The following is a 27,778-nucleotide window of genomic DNA, read 5'->3' as shown; positions in this document are numbered from 1 at the left end:
CTCCCCTTATTAGACATTCTCTGGCTGCAGCCCTGTTCTTTGGAGAAGAGCTGTTATGGAAAAGAGGTTTCATGTTCCGTGATTGGTTGGCTGACAGACATCCAATTGCCAAAGCTGTTCATTCATAGTGAGTAAGTGAGGCTGTAACTTATCACCTAACGGTTCTGGTATAAAATCATTGTACAAATATGGAAATTTCGGGGAGTTCGTTGAAGAAGCAAAAGTTGAATAACGTTCCTGAAAATTGGGTAGGTTTCCTTACATTAACGATGCCATGTCGATTATTTTATGTGGAACCTTAACGTTACCGGCCAGACAGACAGCCTGGTTTATATGTGCTGGGTTGCTATAACATTCGCCTAATGTTATAACTTTAAAGTTAACGTTAACGTAAATCAGCCAATTTAGACCAGTAGGCTAGCTGCTAACCAAAGAGTGTAACGGTAGAGTTGTTGTGATATTAAGTTAGCATGGACGCTTTCAGAGTGACCGTCTTTGAGACCGATTAGCTGCTAACGTTAGACGGCACTTGTTAGCCGACTAGTTCTACTTGCCAATGACATCGTTATAACGTTAGCTGACACCGTTAACGTCACGCTATCAGAACTATAACTATAACGTTATGTTCAGTCAACATATCATTAGCTTTGTTCCTCTGTAGGATCAACGTTACATACATATTCATGTTCCAGGGGATGCAGAGAGCAACGAATGTTACCTACCAAGCCCACCATGTAAGCAGAAATAAACGTGGGCAAGTGATAGGAACTCGTCGAGGATTTCGTGGATGCACTGTTTGGCTAACAGGTAAGGTTAATGTTAGAACGTAATAGCAAAGATTGTTAAGGCGGACCAAGATATTTCTTCAGGACCCGCCTTAACAATCTTTGGTAATAGTAATAATCTATAAGGCTCTGGTAATAACCAGCCCATAGAGCCCAAGCGGCAACATTTTTACAGTCTATGATAGAGCCCCATTGTAAACACGGACATGTTGAGTACACCAAAGTTTTATTGCAGGAATATGAAGTAGGCTATGGGCCCCCATTATACAGAAACTGCCAGAGGCTAATTTCCAGATGTTGAGCAATTTTGCATAAACAGCATAATAGTCCAGATTGACAATAGATTTTGCACTGTGTGACCAATTTCGTCAATATTTGAGTGGTTTTAAAGGATGCTGAATTCAATTCTGGCACTTTCAGACTTCAAAAATGGTAATTCTATAACAGATTTGGTTAAATTTAGACACATTGTTTAGTAATTACGGACACAATTTTATGTTATTTTCATGGTAAACACCAGAGTCCGACTGATATGGGATTTTGAAAGCCGATACCAATATCGATATAAAGCCGATAACCGATATAGTTAGTTTCCTAACTGCTGTACAACACTACGGTATCCCCTCATTGGCAACACTGCCAAATCCCTCTGTCCTATTCCCAGAGACAATACCTACTTACATTGAGACTGTATGTATTCTTCAAATCTTGTTGGAGCATTGATTTGGGAGTTAAAGTGTTGGCCTCAGGGAAAATCTTGCCGGATTCTGAAGATAAAAACTATGGTTGGCTGGTGATGGAGAAGATGAGCCCGAACAGAACTCCAGGACTTTTTCCAATGATAAAGGGGCATTTTCTCCTTCTGAAATGAAAGTTGAGTTTGTTGTTGAAAACTGTTTTTCCCTGCATTTCAAACACCTGTCCCCTGTTATGGTTATGAGATTTGGCTGGCACTTTTGTCCAAAGCTACTCACAAATAAAACAATACAATAGTGAAATTAACAATTAACAGTTTTAAAAAGTTGTTAAGACTATATTAAGGAGAATAGCAATAATACACATTTTAAATGCAATCATTAGCCTAATGAAAATAAACATTGTAAATAAAAAATACTATAATATAATATACAAACCATTACTCACAAGAAACGCTTAATTTACTAAGTGACTGCTTAAAGGTTGTATCAGCGATAGCAGGGATACGTCACTTCTGTTGATGTTCAAACAAAACAGAGCTAGCTCGCTACTCCCTTCCCCTCCCTCACGTGCAATTAAAACTCCTAAACGCGCATCTCGTCGGTTATTGGTTGAAACACTTTATGTTGCCTTTGAGTGGTTGCCAACCCTTGTTGGTAGCAATTGTTTTTGTGTACAGATCTCGGAGCCTAGGCTGCCTACAAAGACACATTTTTTTGATGCCCTGCTTATGGGGCAGGCAGCTAGCAGATTGTTAGGAAAGATTAGATGAATGTGATCATTTATGTTTGGGCCTTTTTTTGGGCCTGAAATTGATGATACAACCTTTAACAGATATGCCTTTACATCCCTCCTGAAAGACCCAAAACTATAACAGGAACGGAGAACACTGGGCAACTCATTCCAACAAGGAACCACTGAGGAAACAAGGAAGGCTTTAAAAGGGCAGATGGTTTATTACCTTCAACATCAATGAGCCAGTCTCTCCAGAAGCATATGATTTGATTTTCCAGTTCTCTAGAGTGGGTTCCTGTTGCTGAGAAGTTTACTTGAAAGAGTGATGACAAGTCAGTGGCCTTCAAGGGGGCCGCATTCTCCACAAACAATCCATGGAAGAGATCCGGGTGAGCCCTTATCTCGTGGAGGAGTCCGAGGGTGTTGAAGCCCTCCACAAACACAAAGAGCACACAAATCAATGTTAACATTAGTTATTACAAGGCTCTCTTAATAATGCTGTAGAATGCTCCATTCACTTGAATGAGCCCTCCCAACGTTCGGATGTCTGACAATTTTGTATAATAGACCGCTGCCAAGGAAATATGTTTTGTGCCTCTGAATTACGTCTTTCATAATACGTCCCTTCAGGACGAAGCAAGACCCATCCGGGTCAGAGTCCTGTTCGCCTGTGGGGACTTCATTTTTCGATAATGACTGGCGGACAATACAGTATCCCTTACTTATTTAATCATGGAGTGTCCTAAAATGTAAGGTGTAGAGAAATGCCAGAACAAATCTGTCTCACAAGTTTAAACTAATACTTACTGTTGCAATGCAGCATGTAATCTGGCCCCAACAAAGAATTCACCAGGGCATCCCTCTGTTTGAGAGTTGTGATGTTCCTACACGCTCCAACAAGAGCCAGGCTGTCCTCTGCCTTCTCAATTGCCACTTTCGCGTCTTGGACTGTTCTCACTTCTTTGATCTAAAATAGGTATAAACAATTGTTGCACTGACAATCTGGAATGAGGAAAAAGTTTGGTTGCACACCTCCATGTACTATACATCCTCGATATCTGTGCATACAGTTTTTTTTCCCCAAGGCTGTAAACAGAAAGTATTGAAAGCTGTAATAATAAGCATCTGCCAAGAACTATAATATTTGATGAGTGTGAGTCGTCACAGGGACTCAAAGTGCTAAATACCGGAATTATCCTTTAAGCTGTCAAAAAACATTTCAACACAAAACTAGACAAACTAAACATTTTCATGCACTGTAATAAGGAAGACAAGTAAAAAGGGTGGTGGAATTACCAAGGGTGTCGAGGGTCAATCTCTTATCTGTCTCAGGTCCTTAAAAAATGCTGGACTGATGAATGGCTATCAGAAGCCTCAAATACTCTCTAGTGCAGTGTTTCCCAAATTTTTTAAATAATATAATAATAAATAAATACATAACACACATATTTCTGTTTTCCAGCAACATATTAGGAAGCATAGGCCATTTTACAGCATTGAACAATATATTCAATTAAATACCAACATGCTGCATTAAATGGATCCATAATCCAGTCATACTGAGCACTGCTGGTTGGGAAATATTTTTGAAATAAACTTTGCAGGGATGTGATGTAGGCCTACTGTTTAATACATGGGATAATAAGAGTGGCTCCCAATCAGACGTTTTAGCGATTTCGCTCAGAAATCTCAAAGGCATCGAGGCGCCTGTCCCATACTCAAGTTTTTTTGGTGAATGCAGTAATCTTATTTGCTAGGTGAGGTAGGTGCTTGTCTTTGCCTTGTAACTGGACATTTAACTCAAATGTATCGCTATCAAATATATCGCTAAGATAGGCCAGCTTCGTCAAGAAATGTTCATTAGTGAACGTGCTTGCAGATTCAAACATGCGCTCTTCCTCCAAGAAGAGGCGACTCAGAGCTCAAACACGCGACAGCACTTTACCTCGAAAGCCACCTTGCCTCACTGTGAAACAGTACAGCCTTTGGTCAGCTACCATCTCTTCTCAAAGTCGGAGAATAGATAGGCGCTTTTAAGGGCCGGGTTTTGATGAAATTCACCACTCTCACAACAACGTTCAAAATGTCATGTAGGTCGGGACTAACTAAGCTGCCTTGACACGAGCGCTTCCCTGTGAATAACAGTGCGTCCATTGCGCATCGGGTGCTACCTGGGCCCAGGCTACAGATAAAAAAATAAATAAATAAAACTCCTGTTTTTCACGTCAGTTCGCGCCCCACCTGGCATGTCTCCGACCCACAGTTTGAGAAACGCTGTTGTAGCCTAATTGTGGAGGTTTCTTTATTTGGAATTTAAATCTGCATTTTCTGCATTTTTTAAATTGTGATTGTTTGTGCTAAGGCTGTATTGGTGTTGTAATAGGCTATGTTGTAAGACTGTGAAATAAATAAATATCAGAACAAGAGGCTTTTGCGCAATTGGTGAAGAATACAGGAAGATCAACGATAATGCGCCGTCAGGCTACTGTAGTTGAGTTCGTGAGACGGAAAACGTCAGGAAAGCGTTTAAAATGTCAATTTAAAAGGTACCCTAATCTAATGCACTGTTGTGCATTTTAAATCAGAACTAAGGAGGAATGTGAGGAGGCTGCTATTAACTGTAAAGATTGCATCTACAATCTAAACTATCAATAGCATAATGTCCGGTCTATGGATGTTTGCGTCGTTGTTGACAGCGCGGTCTTTGAGATTTTAAATGACACATTTTAGTTTTTAATCGGCCAAGCTGAAGAGCTGGTATCTGGTATTGTTTGTGCAACTATACTACATGCAAAAATGCACAGATTGAGTTATGACAAAAAACATGACACCACTAGACTGTGGTAGTAAACGTACTAGATCCTAAAAGAAAGGTGCTAGCTTCCCTGGCTGAATGGTAGGCTATAAGCTATTATCCTACACAACATAAATTGTGACTATGCTGGCGACCCAAATAAAATCTCCTGCGACCCACGTCTTTGGGAACCAATGATCTAGTGCATGGGTCTCAAACTCGCGGCCCGCAGAACGATATTTTGTGGCCCCCTGCCTGAAATCGAAGCTTGGTGTTAGTGCGACCCACGCGTTTATTCTCACATGCATCCGGCGTTTTATATTAACAGGAAAGCCATTCAAAGATGGCGAGTTCAACAAACTGTGCATGTTACAGGCTACAGGTATAGTCTGCCTGGAAAAAAAGGTCAGTTTAGCAACATCAGCATTTCAGCTAACTTAGTGGCAGAGTGCATTTCTGACATGTCAAATAACATTTACAATCAACTGCGTGAGAAAGCTAAACATTTCCATTCATACTCGCTCTTGATGAGAGCACAGACCTCACTGACACTGCGCAGCTCGCAATATATGTCCGTGGTGTTGATAACAATTTCGAAGTGATGGAGGAGTTGCTCACAGTGATTCCAGTGCATGGCCAGACCACTGGTCAAGAAATATTCCGCCAGCTATGTGATTCCATTGTGAATGCCGGCTTACTATGGAAGCGTTTTGCTGGAATAACAACCAATCAATGACAGGGAGGAAAAATGGACTGGTGGCACTTGTTCAAAGAAAACTGGAAGAGGAGGGTGTGGAAGAGGCCATTGCTCTGCACTGCATTATCCACCAGCAGTCCCTTTGCAGCAAATGCCTGAAGTTTGACAATGTGATGTCTGAAGTTGTGAAATTTGTCAACCATATCAGATCCAGCGGTTTAAAGCACCGGCAGTTCCGTGCCTTTTTGGAGGAAATTGAGTTAGCATATGAGGATGTAGTATACTTTACCGAGGTACGTTGGCTTAGCAGGGGGAAGGTCTTGAAGAGGTTTTTTGAGTTGAGAGCAGAACTGAAAGCCTTCATGGAGAAGGATGGGATGACTGTTCCTGTACTAAGTGATCCCAAATGGCTAGTGGACTTAGCTTTTCTTGTTGACATCACACAAGAGCTGAATGTACTGAACAAGAAGTTACAAGGCCAGCTTGTCAGTGATGCATATGACAATGTCAGAGCATTCTCCACAAAACTTGTGTTATGGAAAGCCCAGCTTTCCCAGACAAACCTCTGCCATTTCCCAGCATGCAAGGCACTCATGGATTCAGGCACAACATTCAGTGGTGAGAAGTATGTCATTTATACACGATTTAAGACTATTTATACAGACAGTACCTTCAGGAAGTTTACCGTTCGCCGCCATCTTGAATTTAGTCACGATAAGTCAAATCGTCTTGTAAATAAACTACCAGTGCTTTTTCAAAGTTCTCAATGTCTTGTTTTAAATGTCAGGGCCCTCGGAAGTCTACCAATGAAGTGTGGAGCTACTTTGAGCCTCGTAAATGGTGTAAAACAGTGATTTATTTGCATGGCTAGACCGATGCCCGAGGCACCCCCATTGAAAACCTGTTGGTAGCATCGGCTAACTAGCGCCAGATTTCGGAGTGCAGGGGACAAGTTGATGAGCTATGAGACAAAAGTCCACACTCGGTATCATGTTTCAACACACTTTAGGTCAATATCACACCGAACTTCTCCTTTAACAAAGTAATAACACCAAACAAACTATACAACAGTATACAAATATTTCAAAATATTTGTGTAATTTGTGCAATTTCAACAAAGACTATTACAAACTATAGAACAAGTGCAAAACAACAAAATGTGCAAATGTGATCAGTCACTACTTATGGCAGAGCTGACAACTAGCATCGCTACAAGCCATCCTCCTTGGCTTTAAAAAGAACATTTCAAGGGCCCTTTGGTAATTGCACTCTTTTACTATTGGACCATTAATGCTTATCTTCATGCAGGCTGTCAGACTGTTGCCCTGCAGCCTGTTTCGCAAGTCTGTCCTGATCTATACACCGAGAGTGAAGGACGTTTAGATTATTTTGTGTAATATGGATATAATTTGAGCGTGGAGCGCTTTTGAATTTAGAGACCGGAGCGGCCGCTCCGATACCGCTCACACCACGAGTCTGAGGCATGCCCAAACCCACCCAGAATTGTCTCGCTAATAAAACCAAGATCGTTAAATTTCAATGATATGATTAATGAAAATGATTATTTTTCGATTCATGGCACGTTTTTTATTATTTTTTTAATGTGTTCTGCAGAGAAGGAAGACTGGCGTTGGTCACGGTTTGGAATGAAAGGGAGAAAACAGGACAGAGTAACACGACAGGCTACTTTTTTTGTTTTGACGACGTAGGGCAACACACTAGCTACTTTCTTGAGAGGATATATGTCAGTTGTGGAAAGCATCCTTACCTATAACATTTCTGTCTGGTATGGTCACTTGATAACAAGAACAAGCTGTCCAGAATTGTTAAAATGGCAGGGAAAATCATAGGGCGACCTCAAAAAATACCAGATAATCTATACAGCACTGCAGTACACAGAAAAGCCATGAACATACTAGATGATGACACACACCCCCTCCATTCTGAATTTGAGCTGCTCCCCCTAGGGCGATGCTACAGAGTAGACATGGCAAGGAAAATATACAAAAACTCTTTTATTCCAAATGCAATTTCCATGGTCAACAAACAATGGAAAAACTAGACAGAAGGGAGGTGTAGCCAAGAGCACTACAAATGGGCTGGAACTGGTGCTCTTTGCCTTGTATCTGATGTGTATGCATGTGTGTGTGGGCTAGAGGGAGGGGATACATGTGATGCGTTGTGTTCATCCTGTGGATATATGTCTGTGTGTAATGGAATTAATGTGTCTACTCTACTATGTTTCCTATGTGTTTTATACTATTCCTATCAGTGAGACCAAAGACAATTTTCATGCAGGCATGACAATAAAGTATATTCTATTCTATTCTACTAAACTAGTTTCAGCTATTATCTAAGCAAGAAGAACATCAGCGAATGCGCTGCTAGATCCGCTGTGGTAAATCGGTGGTGGTAGATCGGTTGCTATATGGTCTGCGGCTCTGCAGCCTGACCCTTCTCCTAGGAAGTGGAACCAAGTCATGCAGCATGTGTCTTGCAGCAAGAAGCTGCACCATCTGGTGGACAAACCACGTAATGACAATACTGTACATCTAAATGAATATTCGGTTTTAGTTTATTTGATTTAAAAATATTTATCGGCCGTTTAAAAGCCAATACCGATAGTTTGGAAAATGCCTAATATTGGAATATGGAATAATGGAAAATGCCTAGCCATATCTAATGCATTCAGCATTATATTTCCAGAACAGCTTGACGTACATGATTTAAATTTGGTACGAGTGTTTGTATTAGGGCTGTCACTTTACGTTCGAAAAATCGATTGCACAATCGATTGGACCAAACAACACAAGTTTCGAAAACTAAAATAGGGAATCGATTTTAACCAAATATGTACACTATTAATTTTAAACGAATAAAAAGGATAGATGTAACAAAATTCACAAACAAGAATATAAGAATATAAAAGAATTCCGAAGTGCAGTAAGCATTGCGAAAGCTAAAAAGAAAATTCCCACCAATTTTACGCACCGGAAACAGCTGTTTCAATCAGCTGCTGTGCTGCTCGTGTTTTGCTAAAAAATGGAGGACAACGCGATCAACCTGTGCGACATGAGAGAGACGAGTGATAGGCCCTAATAACTTGAGGAGTTCGATGTGGAAGTACTTTGTGTTTTTGGTATATCAACTATGGAGAAGAACAAAGCGGTAGGCTATGCAAACTGTGCAATCGAGTTCTATGTAGGCGAAATTTGTTTGACATTTCTAATCGTAAACACAGACACAGCTACGTTGAAGCCTGCAGTCATTTTTGTCACTGATGTAATGGCAGTCCACTCGGCTTATTGTTTTTCGAGAATGTTACACTCCTGTTTGTCATTGTGCACGAAACTTCACACCAATAAATCATAAGAAATATTGCTGGCTTGCGTCTACAAGCGCCCTCTTTACGTTTGTCCTAATGCCTGTTAGTTGTTTGTGGATTGGCCTATATTTGGCGTTGAAAATGGAAACGTCTTTAGACATGAAAAATCGATTTTACAATCGATTCAATGAACACTTATGTCTCAAAAATTGAACAGGATTTTTTCACAATTCAAGTGACAGCCCTAGTTTGAATGGACTCAAAGATGAAGTGAGTTGATGTTGGAGGTTGAAGGTCAAATGTCAAGGTCAAAAACACCTTGAGTGTGATATCTCAAGAACGCCTTGTCACACAAGATTCACATTTGGTTACTCCAAAAGCACCTTTGCAGGTATCACAATTAGGGCTGCACGATATATCTAAAATCTATTGTTATCGCAATATCAACACTTGCGATGGACATACCGCAAAGATTACTTAATTTTCGATAAATTTCTGTACATTTTCTGTGCTGTGCACATTCCATACAGTCTAGTGGTGTATTCACATTCTGAATGTCATCATATTTTACCAAACCGATGCTGTCATGCTGCCCTAGAAGCCGTCCCCTACCAGTTTATGTGTGTGGTGTTGTAGGTGTTGAGGCGGGAGCTAAGTCGTGATGGCTGAAGATAGTGAGTCAAGCGAGGTAGGCTACACTTGGGTGAAGTGGAATTGGTGACTAAAAGCAAAAGCACGTCTGTTATATGGAAATATTTTGGTTTTATGAAGGATGACGTGTTACAAACACAGCGCCAAATGCATCCTTCTCCACCCTTCTAACACCCATGTTAAAATAAACAATTTCTTTTGTTATCGTTATAGGATCAGAAGATCTGTCTTTTACTGTAAGTCTTGTATATCATAATTTGCATTTAGCAAAAGCCCCAGACAGCAGCAGAGAGGTAATCAGGATTCGTTATTTGTAAAAGTAAAAGCCTACTTCGTTAGCCTGGACTGCGCGATCGCAGCCTCTTACTTTCACTTTCCGCTGCCCTCGTAGTCGGCATGCAGGTAACGTGGGATGGTTGGTGCACAAGTGTTCAGATTGGCTGTCCATCCATCTTTTACAAGGATTTTCTTGGAGCAGATCTTCCACACAACTTAGCCTAGTCAGTAGGTCTCTTAACTGTCCACTTTCATCAGGCCATATATAGCCTAGGCTACATAATATTTTATATTGTTTATGTAGAAAATTATACATTTATTTTTGTAAGTAGCCTATACATTTACCCCACAATCTATGCTAACACCAAGGAGAATGGAGAAAAACATTAAATATTTAAATATTGCAAATTATATTGTTATCGCAGTACTCAATAATGTTGCATATCGCATGTTTTCCTAATATCGTGCAGCCCTAATCACAATTACCCTAGTACCAATCAGCTAGCAGCAAGCTCAATAGCCCCACCAACACACTAGCCAGCAAATTGCATCCCCTCGTGTAATTCCTTGGAATTGATTTTCTAGTAAAATTAGCTCTTTGAAATTTAAATGAAATCAGCATCCTCTAAAACCACTTACATATTGTAGAAATTGGCCATACAGTGCAAAATATGTGGTCAAAATGGACGATTACGCTAATAATGTTAATTATGCAAATTGATCAACATATGCAAATTAGCATATGGCAGTTTCTGTATACTGGGGACCCATACTTCACATTTCTGGAATAAAACTTTGGTGTACTCAACATTTCCGGGTTCACCTAGTTGGCTACTAGACTATAAGGTAAGAATGGTCTTATGCTAACTTGTCAGTCTGTGTTTTTAGCATGATGTTCTTTCACATTCTGCCATTTAATGTTTATAAACCTTGTAGACTACTAATTAACGTCCATCCCCAGGCCTTTCTGGCGCAGGAAAGACCACAGTCAGTATGGCTTTAGAAGAGCATCTGGTATGTCATGGCATCCCTTGCTATACACTGGACGGAGATAACATTAGACAAGGCCTGAATAAGAACTTGGGGTTCAGCCCTGAAGACCGAGAGGAGAACATAAGGCGCATAGCAGAAGTTGCGCGATTGTTCGCTGATGCTGGTCTGGTGTGTATCGCCAGCTTCATCTCACCCTACAGCAGAGTAAGTAATTGAGCATTTTGTCTAAATAGCTTAAATATAGGTGGACATTACCGTGTTAGCACAATTTTCTACAAACCAATGAAAATAAAATCTGTTTTAGAAACCTAGCAGATCAAATGAAGAGTTTGGTTCCAAAACGCTATATCTCCATTTCTAAAAACATGAATAAGTCGTGTTATTTACATGTAATTGTGTATTTCAGGTAATATCAATACAATTGCAGTTTTGCTGTTTTGATTGAGTAAATATAAATTAGATAGCGATGACCCAATTACAGTTGCACTGAAATTACCTGTTAAACAAAATGTAAAAAAAAAAAAATATTTATGAAAATTCATTGAAATGGAGGATATAGCGTTTTGGAACCAAACTCTTCAAATACGGTTATACTATTTTGACCAAGCGACTTGATAGTAACAGATACACACATGTAGACATACACACACACAGAGCCCCAGTTTTACACTTGCTTCCTGGGAGGGGTAAAAGGCCGTTTGTAAAACTCGGAGGACCTGACTTTAAAAATCCTGACCTACAAAAACGTGTGATCCCGTTGTACATCGTACTAGGGCTGTAACGATATGCGATTCAAAACCGAAATCGCGACACTCATATCCACGAACCTGTGTCGCGGTGTGAAAAGGCAGAACCGCGACACACCCTTTCTGAGTAACAGAATGAGTACCGGAATTTTCCTTTTATTTATTCCATTTATTTGCTAAAATACATTAATAATAATAAATAATAACAAATATTTCCACGCAGGACTGGTGTATATCTGGTATTAGCTTTTACTGTTGCTTGAGTAGCCCAACTTTGTTTATTCAGTGCCCATTTCTTTATCTTCCACTCTAACAAAGTAAAAGATTCTTGAACACTACACACACGTGGCTGCTCTGAAGTCATTGGTCGGTATATTGTACCATTCATTATATAGTAAGTCATGGAAAGTCAGGTTTTTTTGTCAAAAAGTCATGAAATTTTTCCATTTGAAGGCAAAAAAAAAAAATATTTATGAAAATTCATTGAAATGGAGGATATAGCGTTTTTGGAACCAAACTCTTCAAATACGGGTTATACTATTTTGACCAAGCGACTTTGATAGTAACAGATACACACATGTAGACATACACACACACAGAGCCCCAGTTTTACACTTGCTTCCTGGGAGGGGTAAAAGGCCGTTTGTAAAACTCGGAGGACCTGACTTTAAAAATCCTGACCTACAAAAACGTGTGATCCCGTTGTACATCGTACTAGGGCTGTAACGATATGCGATTCAAAACCGAAATCGCGACACTCATATCCACGAACCTGTGTCGCGTGTGTGAAAGGCAGAACCCGCTGACACCCCTTTCTGAGTAACAGAATGAGTACGAATTTTCCTTTTATTTATTCCATTTATTTGCTAAAATACATTAATAATAATAAATAATAACAAATATTTCCACGCAGGACTGGTGTATATCTGGTATTAGCTTTACTGCTTGCTTGAGTAGCCCAACTTTGTTTATTCAGTGCCCATTTCTTTATCTTCCACTCTAACAAAGTAAAAGATTCTTGAACACTACACACACGTGGCTGCTCTGAAGTCATTGGTCGGTATATTGTACCATTCATTATATAGTAAGTCATGGAAAGTCAGGTTTTTTGTCAAAAGTCATGAAATTTTCCATTTGACTTAGAGTGGGAACCCTGGTTAAAGTTAAATGTATATGAGATTTGATTTAAGAAAATCATATTTTGAAATGAAAAGTAGCCCACACAGCTGAACTTCCATGTATGATCAAAGGGACAGGGCAATTTTCAGGACCAGGCATTTAAAAAAAAAAAAAAAACATTAATTAATAGACTCAAGGACAGTCTATATTTATTGAATAAATACAGTTATGTGATTATGGGCTCAAATGATTTAGGGGTCTGCAAAAGTAAGGGACAAGCATAAGGGACAGTGGGAAGTGTGGTAGAAACCCAATTAGATTGCCCTTTTCATGTTATCTTGAGGCCTGTTCCAAATAGTTGTTCTTGCATTACTTTCACAGGACCGGCTAAATGCCAGAAAGATCCATGAGGCAAATGGACTTCCTTTCTTCGAGGTCTTTGTCGATGCCCCACTGAATGTTTGTGAGCAAAGAGACGTAAAGGGCCTCTACAAAAAAGCCAGAGCTGGGGAAATCAAAGGTATAGGAAAAGCACCAACTACCGCCCCTTTCGTTTAGAAAATTCTAAAACAAAGATGTTTTTTAATACTTAACAATAACATTTGATAAATGACCCGTACATTTTTCAGTAGCCATAGGTGTGTAGATTTGAACGAAATCTGGTTTGGTTCTTAACAGGAGCATTTACTGCCTTCAAAATCCGATTTTGTTCACCGTGCTCAGAGTTTGGTGTTGGGCTGGTGGGTGCCCTATTTCCGCCCACTCACACGGCACATCAATGGTTAGACCAAGAATTTTCGTTTTTGAGATTGTGAGTGCCGCAACAAAATATTCACTTGATCAATAGCCTAAATGATGGCTTATAGTAGCCTAATTACTTTTGCATTGTCAAGGCACAACACCCAAAGTCATCTTGAATTTGTATTGTTTTGAGTCAGCGACTAAGTTAAGTGCATCAAATCCTCGCAGACCCTCTCATTCCTCTGGACATCTACATTGCATTAGATAATCACTCGCAACACTTGTGATTCAGACAAGTATGTTTAGCCCAAGGCAAATCGGTGCTAACAAGTGACGCATAACGCTAGTTGGCACATAACGCTAACATTATAGGGGATTTTAAAGTACACAAGCCGTATTAGTCACGTCACACTAGTCAGGTACACTATGCAAGATTTTCACTTTAATATAACCTTTACAAAGCCAATTTGATGGTTAACTTGTAATAGGCTAATCGTTAACCTAGCATAGCTATACAGCATAGACATAGTGAATTGTGTGTTGGAAGTGTGATAATAGACCTCTGATGTTTGCCTACAAAAATGCACAACACCGTTAACACAGTTAAAAGGCTACTGATATGTGTGGATGCAATTCATAATGTTTTCTATGTTGTTAGTTAAAATAAAAGTTTGTACTTGGGACAAGCACTTTTGAGTCTTGGAAAACACTTTACCATTTACATCGGGATTTTGCAAACATTTAGTGTCAGAGTCAATAAAGCCCTGCACGAGTAGCCTAGTCAAATTTGACAAGCAGCTGTAACTAAGCTTGCTAAGCTCGAAAACCATAAACAGTATTCTAACGTTAGTTTAGAGATACGGCTTGATTGCATAAGACTAAACTATGTTGTATTAAGACCTTAGTAGAGTCAACTTGAATGCAGTAGTTTTTAACAAAAATTGCGCAGCATGGTCACGATGCTAAGTGGATTCATTAGCAATTTAGCCTGTCGTCCTCTATGCAATGCTTCTATGTGCAAACAACAATCCTTAAACAATTGTTAATGTTTTGTTAAATGCACATGCAGAGGAGGGCCAGTGGGTCCGTTACGAGAGAGAGCAGGGTGGGGCAAGGAAAGGCTGCATGCCAAAATTGCCAATAAAAGGATTTTATCTAATTTAAATAGTACAACATAGAACATTATTGTGTGGCGGGCAGTGTTGATCTTGTGGCGGTGCACCACAGATTAGTCAATGTATGGGAAACACGTCATCATCAAAATGTTGAATTTGAAAAGAACCGTTGGTATAACATATTTCTACACAAATTACCTTCATTTGATATTAAACATTGCTTTATCTTGTCTCAATTTGGAATGACGGTCATTGACAGCATCTGGCAACTACCTTGGAAAGTATAGTCTGTATATCGCTACTATGATAAGTTAATCATGTAACATTATTCAGCCTTTAAAAAAAAACATTTTGGACACCATATTCATTTTATTGAATCTCTATATCACTCATATAGACCTTGAACAAGTATTAAATTTCTGCAAACACTAACTTGACCTCTTATCTTCGTTATTACAAACACTAAACGGAACAAATGTTTTGTAGGAACCATACAGTCTATGGTAGGAACTGAAGTTCACATAGGTTTTGCTCTCTCAACTGTGTGCACTTCATTTTGAATTGGTTGCCGGTCGTTTGCCGCTGAACCACGTCATAGCTCATTACCATAAAGTTGTTTCAACTTTCTGCTTGAAGCTCTGGTCACTCAAAACGCCCAATAATGGATCATGGAACCGTGGGCTGATAGAAAAATAAATTTTCCCCAGGAAATACTTGCTAATTTGGCATCATCAAACATAGAGGCATAAAATTATTGGTAGTGGTGTGAGCGTTCATTCAGTGTGTGTGCTCGAAATAAACTGAAACCACTCAAGTTGGACAGATCTCATTAGTTATAGAGAATTAAATATTGAAATATACAGTAAATCGATTATTAATAATAATAATAATGAATGAAATTCTAATGGGATAAAAGTAACCATTTGATGTTTTACCATAGCTTTCTCACTTTATCCACTTGCCTATATTCTTTCATTTTTAATAACTGCAGGTTTTACTGGGATCGACTCTGAGTATGAGAAGCCTGAAGCTCCAGAGCTGGTGCTGAAGACGGACTCCTGCAGTGTGAATGAATGCATCCAACAACTTTTGGACCTCTTGCAGGAAAAGGTAATATACCTTTTTTTGCTACTGGGCTCCTCCTGCAGTTGCGAGTATGTATTTTACACAACTCGCAACGTAAATACCACTCATTACTAGCACCCTTCCTCCTGCACACGGTGCATATGGATTTGTTAAACTGGCAAAGATCATTTCTGAAGAGCCATGTCGACTGACAAGATAATATCATACTATTTAATATGAATAGCTATTGCACAATTGCCATTGGAATATACAGGTGATATATAAAAAAAACATAAGTGATTGAATATGTGGATATATGTTTTGAACCAGTTTTTACCAGTCTGTTATTACAATAGCAAATTTATTTGCAGCCATCTGTTGTGGAACAGTGTGAAAGCCAGTGAAAAAAAGCTGGGTGCACAATTAGTTGGTGTTCAGCATTTTTTATAGTGGTGATGGACTCATATGGTTTCACACGTTTCACACAAATGTCCCATATGGTGTCATTATCTATAGGATATTGTGCCGATTGATGCTTCATACGAAGTGAAAGAGCTTTATGTACCTGAGAATAAACTGGATTTGGTCAAAGCAGATGCAAAGGCTTTGCCAACACTGAGCATCGGAAAGGTAATGTTTTTGCACAAAAATAGCTTTCCACCATATTAAGGTGGTTGTAAGTATCCCCCCTCATGAAGACCTCATGCAAACACCAGAAATGGCTCTGATGAAACTAATGTGGAAACAGGAGACACATTTGACATATCAGTCGTTGTCACACTCATGTGTGTTAAGGTATCTATTTAAACATCTCCTTGGTAAAGACTTAATTATACTAATATTGAAATGAACCTTTACAATGCTTTTACTTTAATGTTTTCCTCCTCCAGGTTGACCTGCAATGGGTTCAGGTCCTGGCTGAGGGTTGGGCTACTCCACTCAATGGTTTCATGAGGGAGAGAGAGTATCTGCAGTGTCTTCATTTTGACTGCCTTCTGGATGGTAGAGTGAATAAAATTTGTATCTCTGAAAACGAACAAAACACACACTATATACGCAAAAGGCTCAAACAAAACAGACACTGTATCCGTACATGCCACAACGCATGCCATTACTGCGGTGTATTCAATCGAGAAAATAGCTTATGTGCTACCTGTGGAAATGAACAATTTTTATGTGGCATACTGTACGATGTTGGGAAGAATCTGTTCTTTGTTCGGCTACTCCATAATAGTGAAAAATACTTTTTTACAAGTTTGGAATAAAACCATTAGCCATGCCGACTAGATATAAGAACAAGCAGCGATGGCTTAATTTTTTAGACATTCATCATGGCAGATCCAGCGAAAAGACCAGACAGACGGTTGTGAAATATGCACCCTAAAGCTGTAAGGGGGAGCTCCGTAGAGAAAAACGGCACAACAAAAGTGATAAATCGACGAAGAAATGTCTAGAGTCAAGTCAAGTCAGCTGGGTCATTCCACGTCAATTCAACCAGAGCCCACGTACTTAGGTCTCAAAAAATTCTGAAAAAATTACTAGGTGTACCTATTCGCCTTATTCACCCGGCGGCCAGAACGAGGCTAAAGGGTACACTTGCCATTACACCTCAGTCCAGCAGATGGTGGTGGTAATGCGCTCAGTTTGCAAACTGCTAAAAAAAACTCACTGAAGAAGAAGAACAGGCCAGTGAACCCTTCTTCTTTTTCAGTAAGCTTTTTTTTTTTGCAGTTTGCAAACGGAGTGCATTACCACCACCATCTGCTAGCCTCGTTCTGGCCGCCGGGTGAATAAGGCGATTGTTACCCAGGAGATACACTGTAAAATTAGTTTTATGTCAGATCAATACTTTCCAAGATACAGCCAGTTTTACAGGGGGAGGGAGGTGTCGATTTTGTTCGGCCTTTTTTTTGTCAAAGTTCACAAGCCCATAGCACAAGAACTAACCATGTAGGAGGCTCAAATTGTGCATGCTGGTACATAAATAGGAATGGTATGTAGCAAAATTGTCATGTTTAGTCCAGATGATCCGGCACGGTCATTGCTGTCTCTTAAAGTTGATCAAAATTTTATTTTTTGGCTGGGCTCTGTTTAGGCCTTCAGAAGACATATTTGTACTCAACATAGGCTCTTAATTTATTTTCCTTATTGAGATAAGTAGAAACACTCACAAAACGCAATGAACAGAAAATAAATTCTTTCAGGGTCTGAACAGCAGACCTCACAAGTCTGAAAAATCATTTTGGATCTCATTTTAGACCACCCTAACACTTTGTGGGAATGTACTGTACAAAGATTTTTTAAATATTTTTTTTCCTTTATTCTCCATGATCCCTTCTTTTTAAAAATATCAATTTGACTTGTCTTATGCAAATCTTTCTTTTTTATTTTCCACCCTGAACATGGGCAAAATGCACCATTGAAATCAATATGTTTTGTATAGAGTAACCACAGGTGCCACTGAAATCACTGAAATTGAAAATTATATCCCCACCCCTGCTCAGGTACTCTCAGGTGATCATGTCAGAGCAAAACAACACAAAATGCACCATTGAGATCAATATGTTTTGTATAGCATTGATGTAAAGAGTAAATAACCAAAGACAACCTTTATTTATACCCCCAGTATACATAAGTTATTAGAACTGCTTACTATGTTTGAGTAAGGACTCTGTAACAACTATACTAATACAATTTATGTGTTATATGTTACATTATAGTGTGACATTTGTATCAATAATAGTCAAGTACAGGTGACACCGCAGTGGTGGGAGGGGAGCCCCATCAAGGCTTGGGCCGGCACTGCACCAGCGGAGGTTGCGGCAGAGTTTGACGGTGGTGTGCGGGGTTGTATTGAGAATAATGGGGTCTAAGTAATCAAATGTCGAAAGTGGAGTGCACCGCACTTATGTTGGCGCCGGTGTCCGCAGCGCTTATTAGTTTCTGAAGCCAGACTTATCTGTGTTTGACAAGAAGTATGTGCACAATATTATTTCTCTGTGAACTCCTGTAACTAACACTAACATATTTATAATAATGTAATGTCTTTATAGGTGGGGTTATCAACTTGTCTGTGCCCGTGGTCCTGCCTGTCTGTACTGCAGACAAAGACCGTTTAAATGGCGTCACTGCCTTTGCACTGGTCTCTGAAGGCCAACGCGTGGCCATTCTTCGGAACCCTGAATTCTACGAACATCGCAAGGAGGAGCGCTGTGCCCGCCAGTGGGGCACCACTTGCAAAGACCACCCTTACATTAAGGTCAGAGTGAAGAGATACTAACATGTGCACCGGAAGAGAAGATGATAACTGTTGGCCAAAACTAAAGACATGTTGCATTCCACCTGCCGCCGCAATCTTCTATACACTGTAAAAACTGCTTATCTAATAAAATCTAACCAAGAGCTATTAATCTTACATCAAGATCAAAAATCAATTTTTCAGTGTAAAGAGACTTACCTAGCTCTTTCTCCTAAATTCATTTGACTTAATTTAATAAGAGTTTGACTTATTTTAAGGCGTCTTATCATGAAAACAAACAAATTTGTCTTTAAAACATTACATTGAGCATATTTGATTTGATATGATTCTTTAAAATAAGTCAAACTCTTATTAATTAAGTCAAAATAATATTACGAGAGAGCACCAGGGAAGTTTCTTTATACTAAAGATTTTTTGTTATCTTAATAGAAGATTAATAACACTTGGTTAGATTTATTTATTTGCAGTGTACTATATCTTTATGGTGACTTAAAAACAATGATTTTCTTTCAGATGGTTATGGAGAGTGGAGAATGGTTAGTTGGGGGTGATCTCCAAGTTCTGGATCGCATTTATTGGAACGATGGCTTGGATGCATATCGCCTCACTCCAAATGAGCTGAGACAGAAATTCAAGGAGATGAATGCAGGTATGAGGACTCTTTACAGTAGTGTCAATCATCTTCATAGGCCAGAATTAGGTTTCTGTACTATGTTCTTGTACTAATACTTCACTAGTTCTTATTTAGGCCTACTTTCATGCCTTTATATTTTTTCTGTATTCTTATACATAAATGAAGACAAGGATCATTTATGCCAAGTCATTTATTGCCCAACAAAACTCTAATGCTACTCACCAACTGCAAAACATAAAATCTAACCAAGTGTTAATCTTATATTAAGATCATAACAATTATTTTTAGTGAAAAGACTTACCTAGCACTCTCTCGAAAGAACCCCCGCACCCCTCGAAAGAGAGAGTGCTAAAAGGAGCCAAACTCTTAAACTCTTAAATTAAGTCAAATGATTTTACAAGAAAGAGCTAGGTCTAAGTCTCTTTATACTGAAAACAATACCAACTAGATTTTTTGATCTTGATATAAGATTAATAACATTTGGTTTGATTTTATTATATAAGCAGTTTTTGCAGTGTTTAGCACAGAGTATTTTACACCCTTCCTGTATCTGTCTGAAGGTAGATAGACAAAAAGTGATATCTTACCAAGAGCTATAATCTTATATTAAGATAAAAATATCTAGTTGTTGTAGTTTGCACAACAACAGTGGATGTAAAACAACTCGTATTAAGTTGTTTTACATCCACTGGGTAAAACAGATATAGTTATATATCGATAGAGATCCTTTCCATGTTGGCCAACATTTGTGATTACATGTTGAACCTGTCAGTAGTGAAAAAAAGAGGTCTATTTGTCTTAAATCTTAAGATACATTTTCTTAATCCATTGAGAGATACATTTACTTGTTTTTGTCTTAGTTTTGGCAATAAACGACTTAGTTTTAAGAAGATTTTCACTTATTTTAAGTAAAATAATCTTACAAGAAAGCTCAAAGTAAGTATCTATATAACAATACTAACTAGATTTTTTTTTTATCTTCAAATAAGATTATAACACTTGGTAAGCTATCACTTTTTGCAGTGTGGGGACAAAAGTCCTCTTCAACCCGTTTGTTGAGCATGACCGTGACATGACCTGCCACTTAATAATGCTCCTCTGTTTATTGAGCGTGCTGTGTAGTGGGTGGCAGTCATTGTCCATGATCGCCAGCATCCTGCTCATGGTTACAGTTACAAAGTTACAGTTACGTGAAATGAAATGAAATGAAATGAAATAAATTCTAACATGTGAAATTCTAGCATTCTAACATCTCTGTTGTATTCTTTTATTTTTCAGATGCTGTTTTTGCCTTTCAACTCCGTAATCCTGTTCACAATGGCCATGCATTGCTAATGCAGGACACCCAGCGGAGGCTAGTAGAACGTGGTTACCGGCAGCCAGTGTTACTGCTGCACCCACTTGGTGGTTGGACTAAAGAGGATGATGTGCCTCTGCTCTGGCGCATGCGCCAACATGCTGCTGTCCTTGAAGATGGTGTCCTAGACCCTTCATCAACAGTTGTTGCCATCTTCCCCTCACCAATGATGTATGCTGGACCAACAGAAGTAAACATTCTTTTTGGATTGGATTGTGATAAAAGCCCCATTTGTCATATCAGTTTGCCTCACTTATACCCAACAGGGTTCTCACGGGTCATGGAATTTCTGGCAGGGACTGAAAACAGAATTTTTTCGTTCCTGTTCTAGTGGTCCTAGGTCCAAAATTCTACTACCACTTTAAAATATACCACTTTAAAACTACCACTTTAAAAATTCTACTACCACTTTAAAATATACCAAAAAAAAATTCTACTACCACTTTAAAACTACCACTTTAAAATATTTCATGTTTTAGCTAAAATAGTCCTAATCAATTATTGTTATTGTTACAACTAGAGGAATGAAGCACTGAAGCGCCAAATGCACTATTCTCCACCATGTTCAAAGAAACTATTTCTTTCATTAGATTTATAGGATCAGAATACCTCCTAGTTTTAACTATCAGTTAAATGTTTGTTTTATCCAATTACAATAGATCACTGTTGCGACATACACATAACATTTCATAGCACTCCGCCAAATTTAACTGTTATTATTAGCAAAGTCCCTACCATATACTCATTTACACCGGCTCCATATTAGTTACATCTAGGTGCTAATGCAGGGCTATTTCTAAAAACTGTTTCTAATCTAAACTACCTGAGGCTACCTTTGTTGTAAAGTGCAATCATGTCATGCATTGTGTACTGATGTTGCAATTTATTTTGCCCATCGAGACAAATGCTATTGAATATGGTAGCTTAGGCGACCACTAGAGGGGTGCTGCAGAGCACCTGTAACTTGCACAGCGGAGTGCAGAATGATGAGACAGAAGAAAGTATTTTATCAGTATTTTAACTAGCAACTCCAATCTATCCAGGTACAGTGGCACTGCAGAGCGCGAATGGTGGCAGGTGCAAACTTCTACATCGTTGGTCGTGATCCTGCAGGCATGCCTCACCCATCCACTGGAAAGGACTTGTACGATGCTACACATGGAGCTAAAGTTCTCACAATGGCACCAGGCCTCATCTCTTTGGAGATTGTCCCCTTCAAAGTGGCTGCTTACAACAAGGTGAAGAAAAGCATGGACTTTTATAACTCCCAAAGGTAAGGAGCTATTTTTCGTTTTTAGTTATGTTGCTACACAGTCATAGTCACACATTGCAATCTGGAAACAATAGTTATATAAATTGCTAAAATGCTATACATTTGAGTATCACTTTAAATGAAAAAAAATGCAAACTGCAAATTGCTGGACAAGCCTATCACACACTTGGCTTTTTGTGCAGTGTTTCTGTTTTGGTTTTCTGCTGAAGGGAACCTGCTCAGCTTGCCTCAACTCGCTCTCTTTAATATCATGCCCCCAGAGTGTAGCACTGTAGCTGCCTGGTTGCTCTAGCTGTTGGCTGCAGGTAGCACCCATTTCTTTTTGTTTTTTCGCTTTATTTCATATCGACAGTACTTAGTGACCTCGAGAAATGGAGATCTGTAAAAAATCGCCAGTTTTCCTTTAACAAACACTTTCTCACGGATTCGCTTGATTCCATTGTTGTTATTGTTACAAACTGTAACTGTGCGTCCCACGTTAATGATGACACGGAAGTTTCCTTCTGCAATGAAGGAGGCACTTTTGTGTGCTCGAAAAGAAAGAAAACCGAGCAGGTCCGAGCAGGTCTTGTTCGGTGGAAAATGGTCATTAGTGAAGTTCACCCATTTCTATTGTATTGCTACTGTTTAATCAACATAATTACTTACTTACTCCAAAATCAAAAGATTGTATACTTCTTAAAAAAAAGTATTTCCATTTGTTTGATTGGGAGTAGCCTTGGGAATAGCTAATGAGAGTGCTGACTAAATGTATCACATGGCGGTACCAAATATAACCGCCGCTCAGTCCTAGACATTCTCGCCGCATAAATAAATCACACTCACATAAATCCTCACCTTTCGGCAAAATTCGCCGGTTGGAATCCAAAATGGGGGACTTACATGGTTCGCGCTGATCTGATGTTTTTTTTTTTTTTGGGGGGGGGGGGGGTATGGGGTTACAACTGAGTTTACAAATCACGCACAGACGCAAACACATCTTGATGTGTTGTCAGATCCCCATTAAAAAACTTCAGCATCGAATATGTGAATGCAGCCCCTATGCATTTATTAAACAGTCGGAGCTAATTGTTGCTGCAGACGCAATGCGAACAGAACGCTTGCGCCGGAATAGCCTCCCTGTCTGAAGCAAAGATGCTTATTGCAGGTGGGCTAGTTGAAACTTTTAACTTCTGTTAGAAAAAGACGTTGAGATTAGTGTAGCAACGTAGCATAGGCTGTCTTCTTCTAATGTTGTTAAAGTTAGCAATATTGGACAGAAATATAGACATAACGAGTTCATTTGATGAAGAATATGTGCAGTTTGAGCCATCTAGATCAACAAAAGGTGAAGCAAATAGGCATACTTTATCAGTAGCAAAGGCTAATGTGACTAACTAAATAGTTTAACTAAATGCTCCTAAACTGTGCTGTTTTGTGGAGTTCAGAGACAAAAGCAGTGTTTGACATGGTAATGCTGTCTTTAAGAAACATTCAGTGGCCTGATCAGTAGTCTGTGTCTTCAGGGTACAGTTTAACATGTAATGTGAACACTGTTCGCACAACTTTATTGGTTGGTTAACCACACTAGCACAATGCCACAATCCTGTAAGTAGCCTAGGCTGCAGGTTAAAACATAACCAATGGTTCCAGCATTGATAGAGTTTCTGAGTACAAATATCTTGGTATATGGCTGGATGACAAACTCACATTTATTTACCATATAGCCATCCTAGTAAAAAAACTGTAAAAAAATTGGTTTCTTCTACAGAAACAAAGCCAACCTCCCTACAGGAAACAACTTGTTGAAGCAGTTTTCATGTCAGTTCTAGACTATGGTGATGTGATTTGTAGAAATGCTTGCTCACCCCTGGACTCAGTCTACCACTCTGCCCTGAGGTTCATTACTGGTGATGGCTATTGCACTCACTCATTGTGTCCTCTATGGTAAAGTCATTGGTATCTCTTTATTTACAAAGGTATTGTTATTACTCATTGGTATCTCTTTATTTACAAAGGTATTGTTGAAAAATTACCAGGTTATATTTCAAACATGCTTGTTTGGAATTCTGGTCCCTATCAGACCAGATCAAATGACTGATGCTCAAGGTTCCTCGTATCCACACTGAGTTGGGAAAGTCTGCCTTTTGTTATGGTGCCCCTACTTCCTGGAATAATCTCCAATGTAACATAAAAATGAACTCTCTACTTTCCTATAATCAATTTAGATCTGTAATCACAAACCTTCCTATGTCAAATTGTACCTGTTTTATGTAAATGTTATTTTATTATTATTATTATTATTATTATTTTCTGTATTTTTATTTTCCCTTTATTTTAACTCTCTTGAAAGGGTCTATAGATATATAAATCCTAGTCTACCCTATAGAGTGTCCCAGTGACTTCCGTTTTACTTCCGCTACAAGGGACCTATCTTTCAAAAAAAATATGAACGGGAGTTAATGGAGAGATAACAATTATTTTTTGTTTGTACAGTTTGAATTGTGCCACGAATTTCACATATGATGTGTGTGAATTTAAAAGATAATTTTTCACGTCAAGAAAGTACTGTTGTTCGATAGACTTCAAAAGTTATGTTGGTTTTGTACGAATCCGCTCAGTGGACTACATCTCTCGTCTCGAGAGCGATGTAACGTCCACCAACGTAATGAAACGATAAGATTAGCTGTTATGCTAGTTAACGGTTGCATCTTGCTGCCTGCTATGTCACTTAACAGTATCTAATGTACAGTCTATGGACGAATACAACTTACCTGATGTGTTCAATCCTCTGACTCATGGTATTTTCATCGGCAAGGAAAGCCCAATTAAGACCTGTTGCTGGTATGCTTGTACAATCTAGTGTGGCTGTGAATGAGCTAACGCGTCACTAAGCGCTGACTGATGGGTTTGTAGTCGTTGGAATTACGATCTTTCACAATGTTGTAATTCAATAGTTACGAAACAAACTGCAAATGTCTTTACATGAAATTTGTCTTTAAAATGGACAAACATCATATGGGTAATTTAAGGCAAAAGTCAACCGGGACCAGAAAATAATTTCTTTCTCGCCATAGACTGGCGTTCAAATTTTTTTTAAAGATAGGTCCCATGGAGGCAAGTGGAAGTGGCGTCACTGGGACACTCTATTATATAATAATGTTAATAATGTTAGTCTGAAATAGTGTGCGTCTCAAGCAAGTTTATTTATTACCTGGTTTGGTCCAACAAATATTCAGACTTATCATCCTTTTCAGACTTATTCTAATAATCTACTATGAAGTGTCCATTAGGCCTATGAAATCTTCAGAAATGTCTGATAACTTCAGGCACATAGAAAGAAAGAAAACTCATGTAGATTACTGAGGAGAGGAGGACCAGGCTGAAGCAAGTTGCCAAACAGTGCAAGCGGGCCCTTTCCCTACTTTGGCCCAAGCCAAAAAGAAGAAATAAAGGGGGTTTTTTTGTTGTAAAAATTAGTCATTTTGTAGTTTGTTTTCTTCAACTTCATACTCCATGGAAGCTATGCACTATTGGCAACAATGTCACTCGCGCTTGTTTTGCTATAAAATGGCCATTTCCCTCTTCGTGCACCCTTCTCACCTTTTTCACCCGACCCGTTTTCATGCCTGTATATAAAGAAATTTGGGAGGTTGCATCAACAGATTGTTGTTCTTTTTTGTTGTTATTTTTTTTCATCATGTGTCTCAAGATTAAATAAATGAATAGCCTAAATAAATAAACAAACAAACACTGCCTTCTCTATACACCCTAAATCAGGGGTGTCAAACAGAAGGCCCGAGGGCCAAATCAGGCCCGCCAGCCGGTTTCATATCGTTCCTACCTAGATGTTTTGGGTAGGAAGAGAAAATTAGAAAAAAAAAAAGATATTCAATGTGTTATAAGCAATATCTCTATGATATGATGACTTGATTAAACCTAGCACTACAAACTATCCTCAGGAAGGAAGAAAGAAGTGTAAAAACAAACATGGAAGTAGAGCATTTCAAGAGAGAAAGAGCAGTATATGACAGCAGTGCATTATTTGTACTTGTTTGCCCATAAGTGATATCATCAAATAACACTCAGACACCCATGCAGAAAAATGATAATGATCATGACAGTGTTTGCCCTCCACGATGTCTCATTCCAACAAATCCGGCCCACTATCTAATATGACACCCCTGCCCTAAATGAATTAACCACACATTCTCTGCCACACTAAAAGTCACCTTATGTGTTGCAGGCATGAAGACTACGACTTCATCTCGGGAACACGAATGAGAAAAATGGCTCGCGAGGGTCAGAATCCTCCTGATGGCTTCATGGCCCCTAAAGCTTGGAATGTTCTTAAGGAGTACTACAAGTCTCTAGAGAAAGATGTGGATACTGCCTAAGGATAGACAACATCCATCCCATTTCTGAAAGCTCATCAACTTGTTGGACTACACAGTATACTGTATGTGCTGACAGCTTGTGGTACTTAGGCATATATCTCGCATTGTACACAAACACTCACCTCCTTTTTGTTCTACACTGGAAATCTTTCTGAAAGATGGTCTACTTAGAAAGACAAAGTAAGGATAGTGCTAGCCAGAAGCATATATTATAACTTAAAATATCATGATTAAGAAATAAGTATCATTATGAATATTTATTGAATTATTTTGAAAGGTCGATAATTGGATCAAATTAACAACAAAACACATTGCATTTATATAGTGCTTTTCAAGACATCCAAAGCACTTCACAATGAAGGGGGAACTTCACTAACCACCACCAATGTATAGCGGAGTAGAGTCAGGGAATGAGCCAATTACACTGGGGGATGATTAGAGGGCCAGATTGAATGCCAGGTTGGAAATTTAGCCAGGACACCAGGGAAGCCTACTCTTTGCAATACTGTAAGTGCCATGGGATATTTAATGACCATGGACCTTGGTTTGACGTCTCATCCAAAGAACGACATCACCTGCCGTACAGTGTCCCCGTCACTGCACAGGGGTATTGGGATCAATTTTTGGCCAGAGTGAAGAGTGTCACCTGCTTTCCACCCATCAACACCACTTCCAGCAGCAACATTTTTCAGGGAGGTCTTCCATGGTTAGTCCAAGCCCACACCTGCTTAGCTTCAGTAATTCAGAAGACAGTCTGTTGGTCCGGCTGCTAGCAAATTAAATGTTATTCAGTTTTTAAATGGTTTGTGTAATTTCAGTGCATCACAAACTTAGAATGGTGAATCTGAGTTAATTTAGTTGTGTTGTGTTCTATGTATTATAGTCAACCATGACATTTATTAGAAAATGCTGTACATTCTTTGCAATCCTCACAATCTCACCCTGTTGTGTATCATGTTATATGTTCAAGTAGATACTACTGAGGTAATGTCTAGTAGATATGGATAAGACATTTGTGTACTTAAGTTAAAGGTGCCCTGCCACACAAAACCGTTTTTACTTGTATTTTTTTTACATGTTACGTCCATATGTGTTTGTGCGATGTCGTGAATGTGAAAATAAACAGCTACCTCCTCTGTCA

The 27,778-nt window shown here is 39.0% G+C and overlaps 1 protein-coding gene across 4 annotated transcripts; it reads left to right on the top strand.

Moving 5' to 3' along the window:
* papss1 (3'-phosphoadenosine 5'-phosphosulfate synthase 1) lies at positions 1-27,778 on the top strand. Of its 4 annotated transcripts, none has more exons than XM_048246573.1 (12): positions 1-127; positions 693-807; positions 10,921-11,156; positions 13,199-13,337; positions 15,665-15,783; positions 16,255-16,368; positions 16,629-16,740; positions 18,792-18,997; positions 19,511-19,646; positions 20,910-21,178; positions 22,032-22,261; positions 26,487-27,778. In XM_048246573.1, exons 2-12 carry the CDS (start codon positions 696-698, stop codon positions 26,635-26,637), a joined length of 1,824 nt encoding a protein of 607 aa, XP_048102530.1. In that variant the 5' UTR covers positions 1-127; positions 693-695; the 3' UTR covers positions 26,638-27,778. The 4 variants fall into 4 exon arrangements, with proteins under 4 accessions (XP_048102530.1, XP_048102529.1, XP_048102526.1 ...); XM_048246572.1 differs by having other exon boundaries at positions 9-131; XM_048246569.1 differs by having other exon boundaries at positions 12-248.

Source organism: Alosa alosa, chromosome 6, assembly GCF_017589495.1.
Source record: "Alosa alosa isolate M-15738 ecotype Scorff River chromosome 6, AALO_Geno_1.1, whole genome shotgun sequence".
Taxonomy (NCBI): domain Eukaryota; kingdom Metazoa; phylum Chordata; class Actinopteri; order Clupeiformes; family Clupeidae; genus Alosa; species Alosa alosa.
Note: the sequence above shows the minus strand (reverse complement) of the source record. Positions and strands in the feature narration are given on the sequence as shown.

Bases quoted from the DNA above. Each gene is read 5' to 3' on its own strand.
- papss1 (XM_048246569.1), top strand. From the start codon at position 189: ATGGAAATTTCGGGGAGTTCGTTGAAGAAGCAAAAGTTGAATAACGTT. The intron at 16,741-18,791 runs GTAGAGTGAATA...ATGTCTTTATAG, and splicing joins TTTTGACTGCCTTCTGGATG to GTGGGGTTATCAACTTGTCT. The intron at 18,998-19,510 runs GTCAGAGTGAAG...ATTTTCTTTCAG, and splicing joins AAGACCACCCTTACATTAAG to ATGGTTATGGAGAGTGGAGA.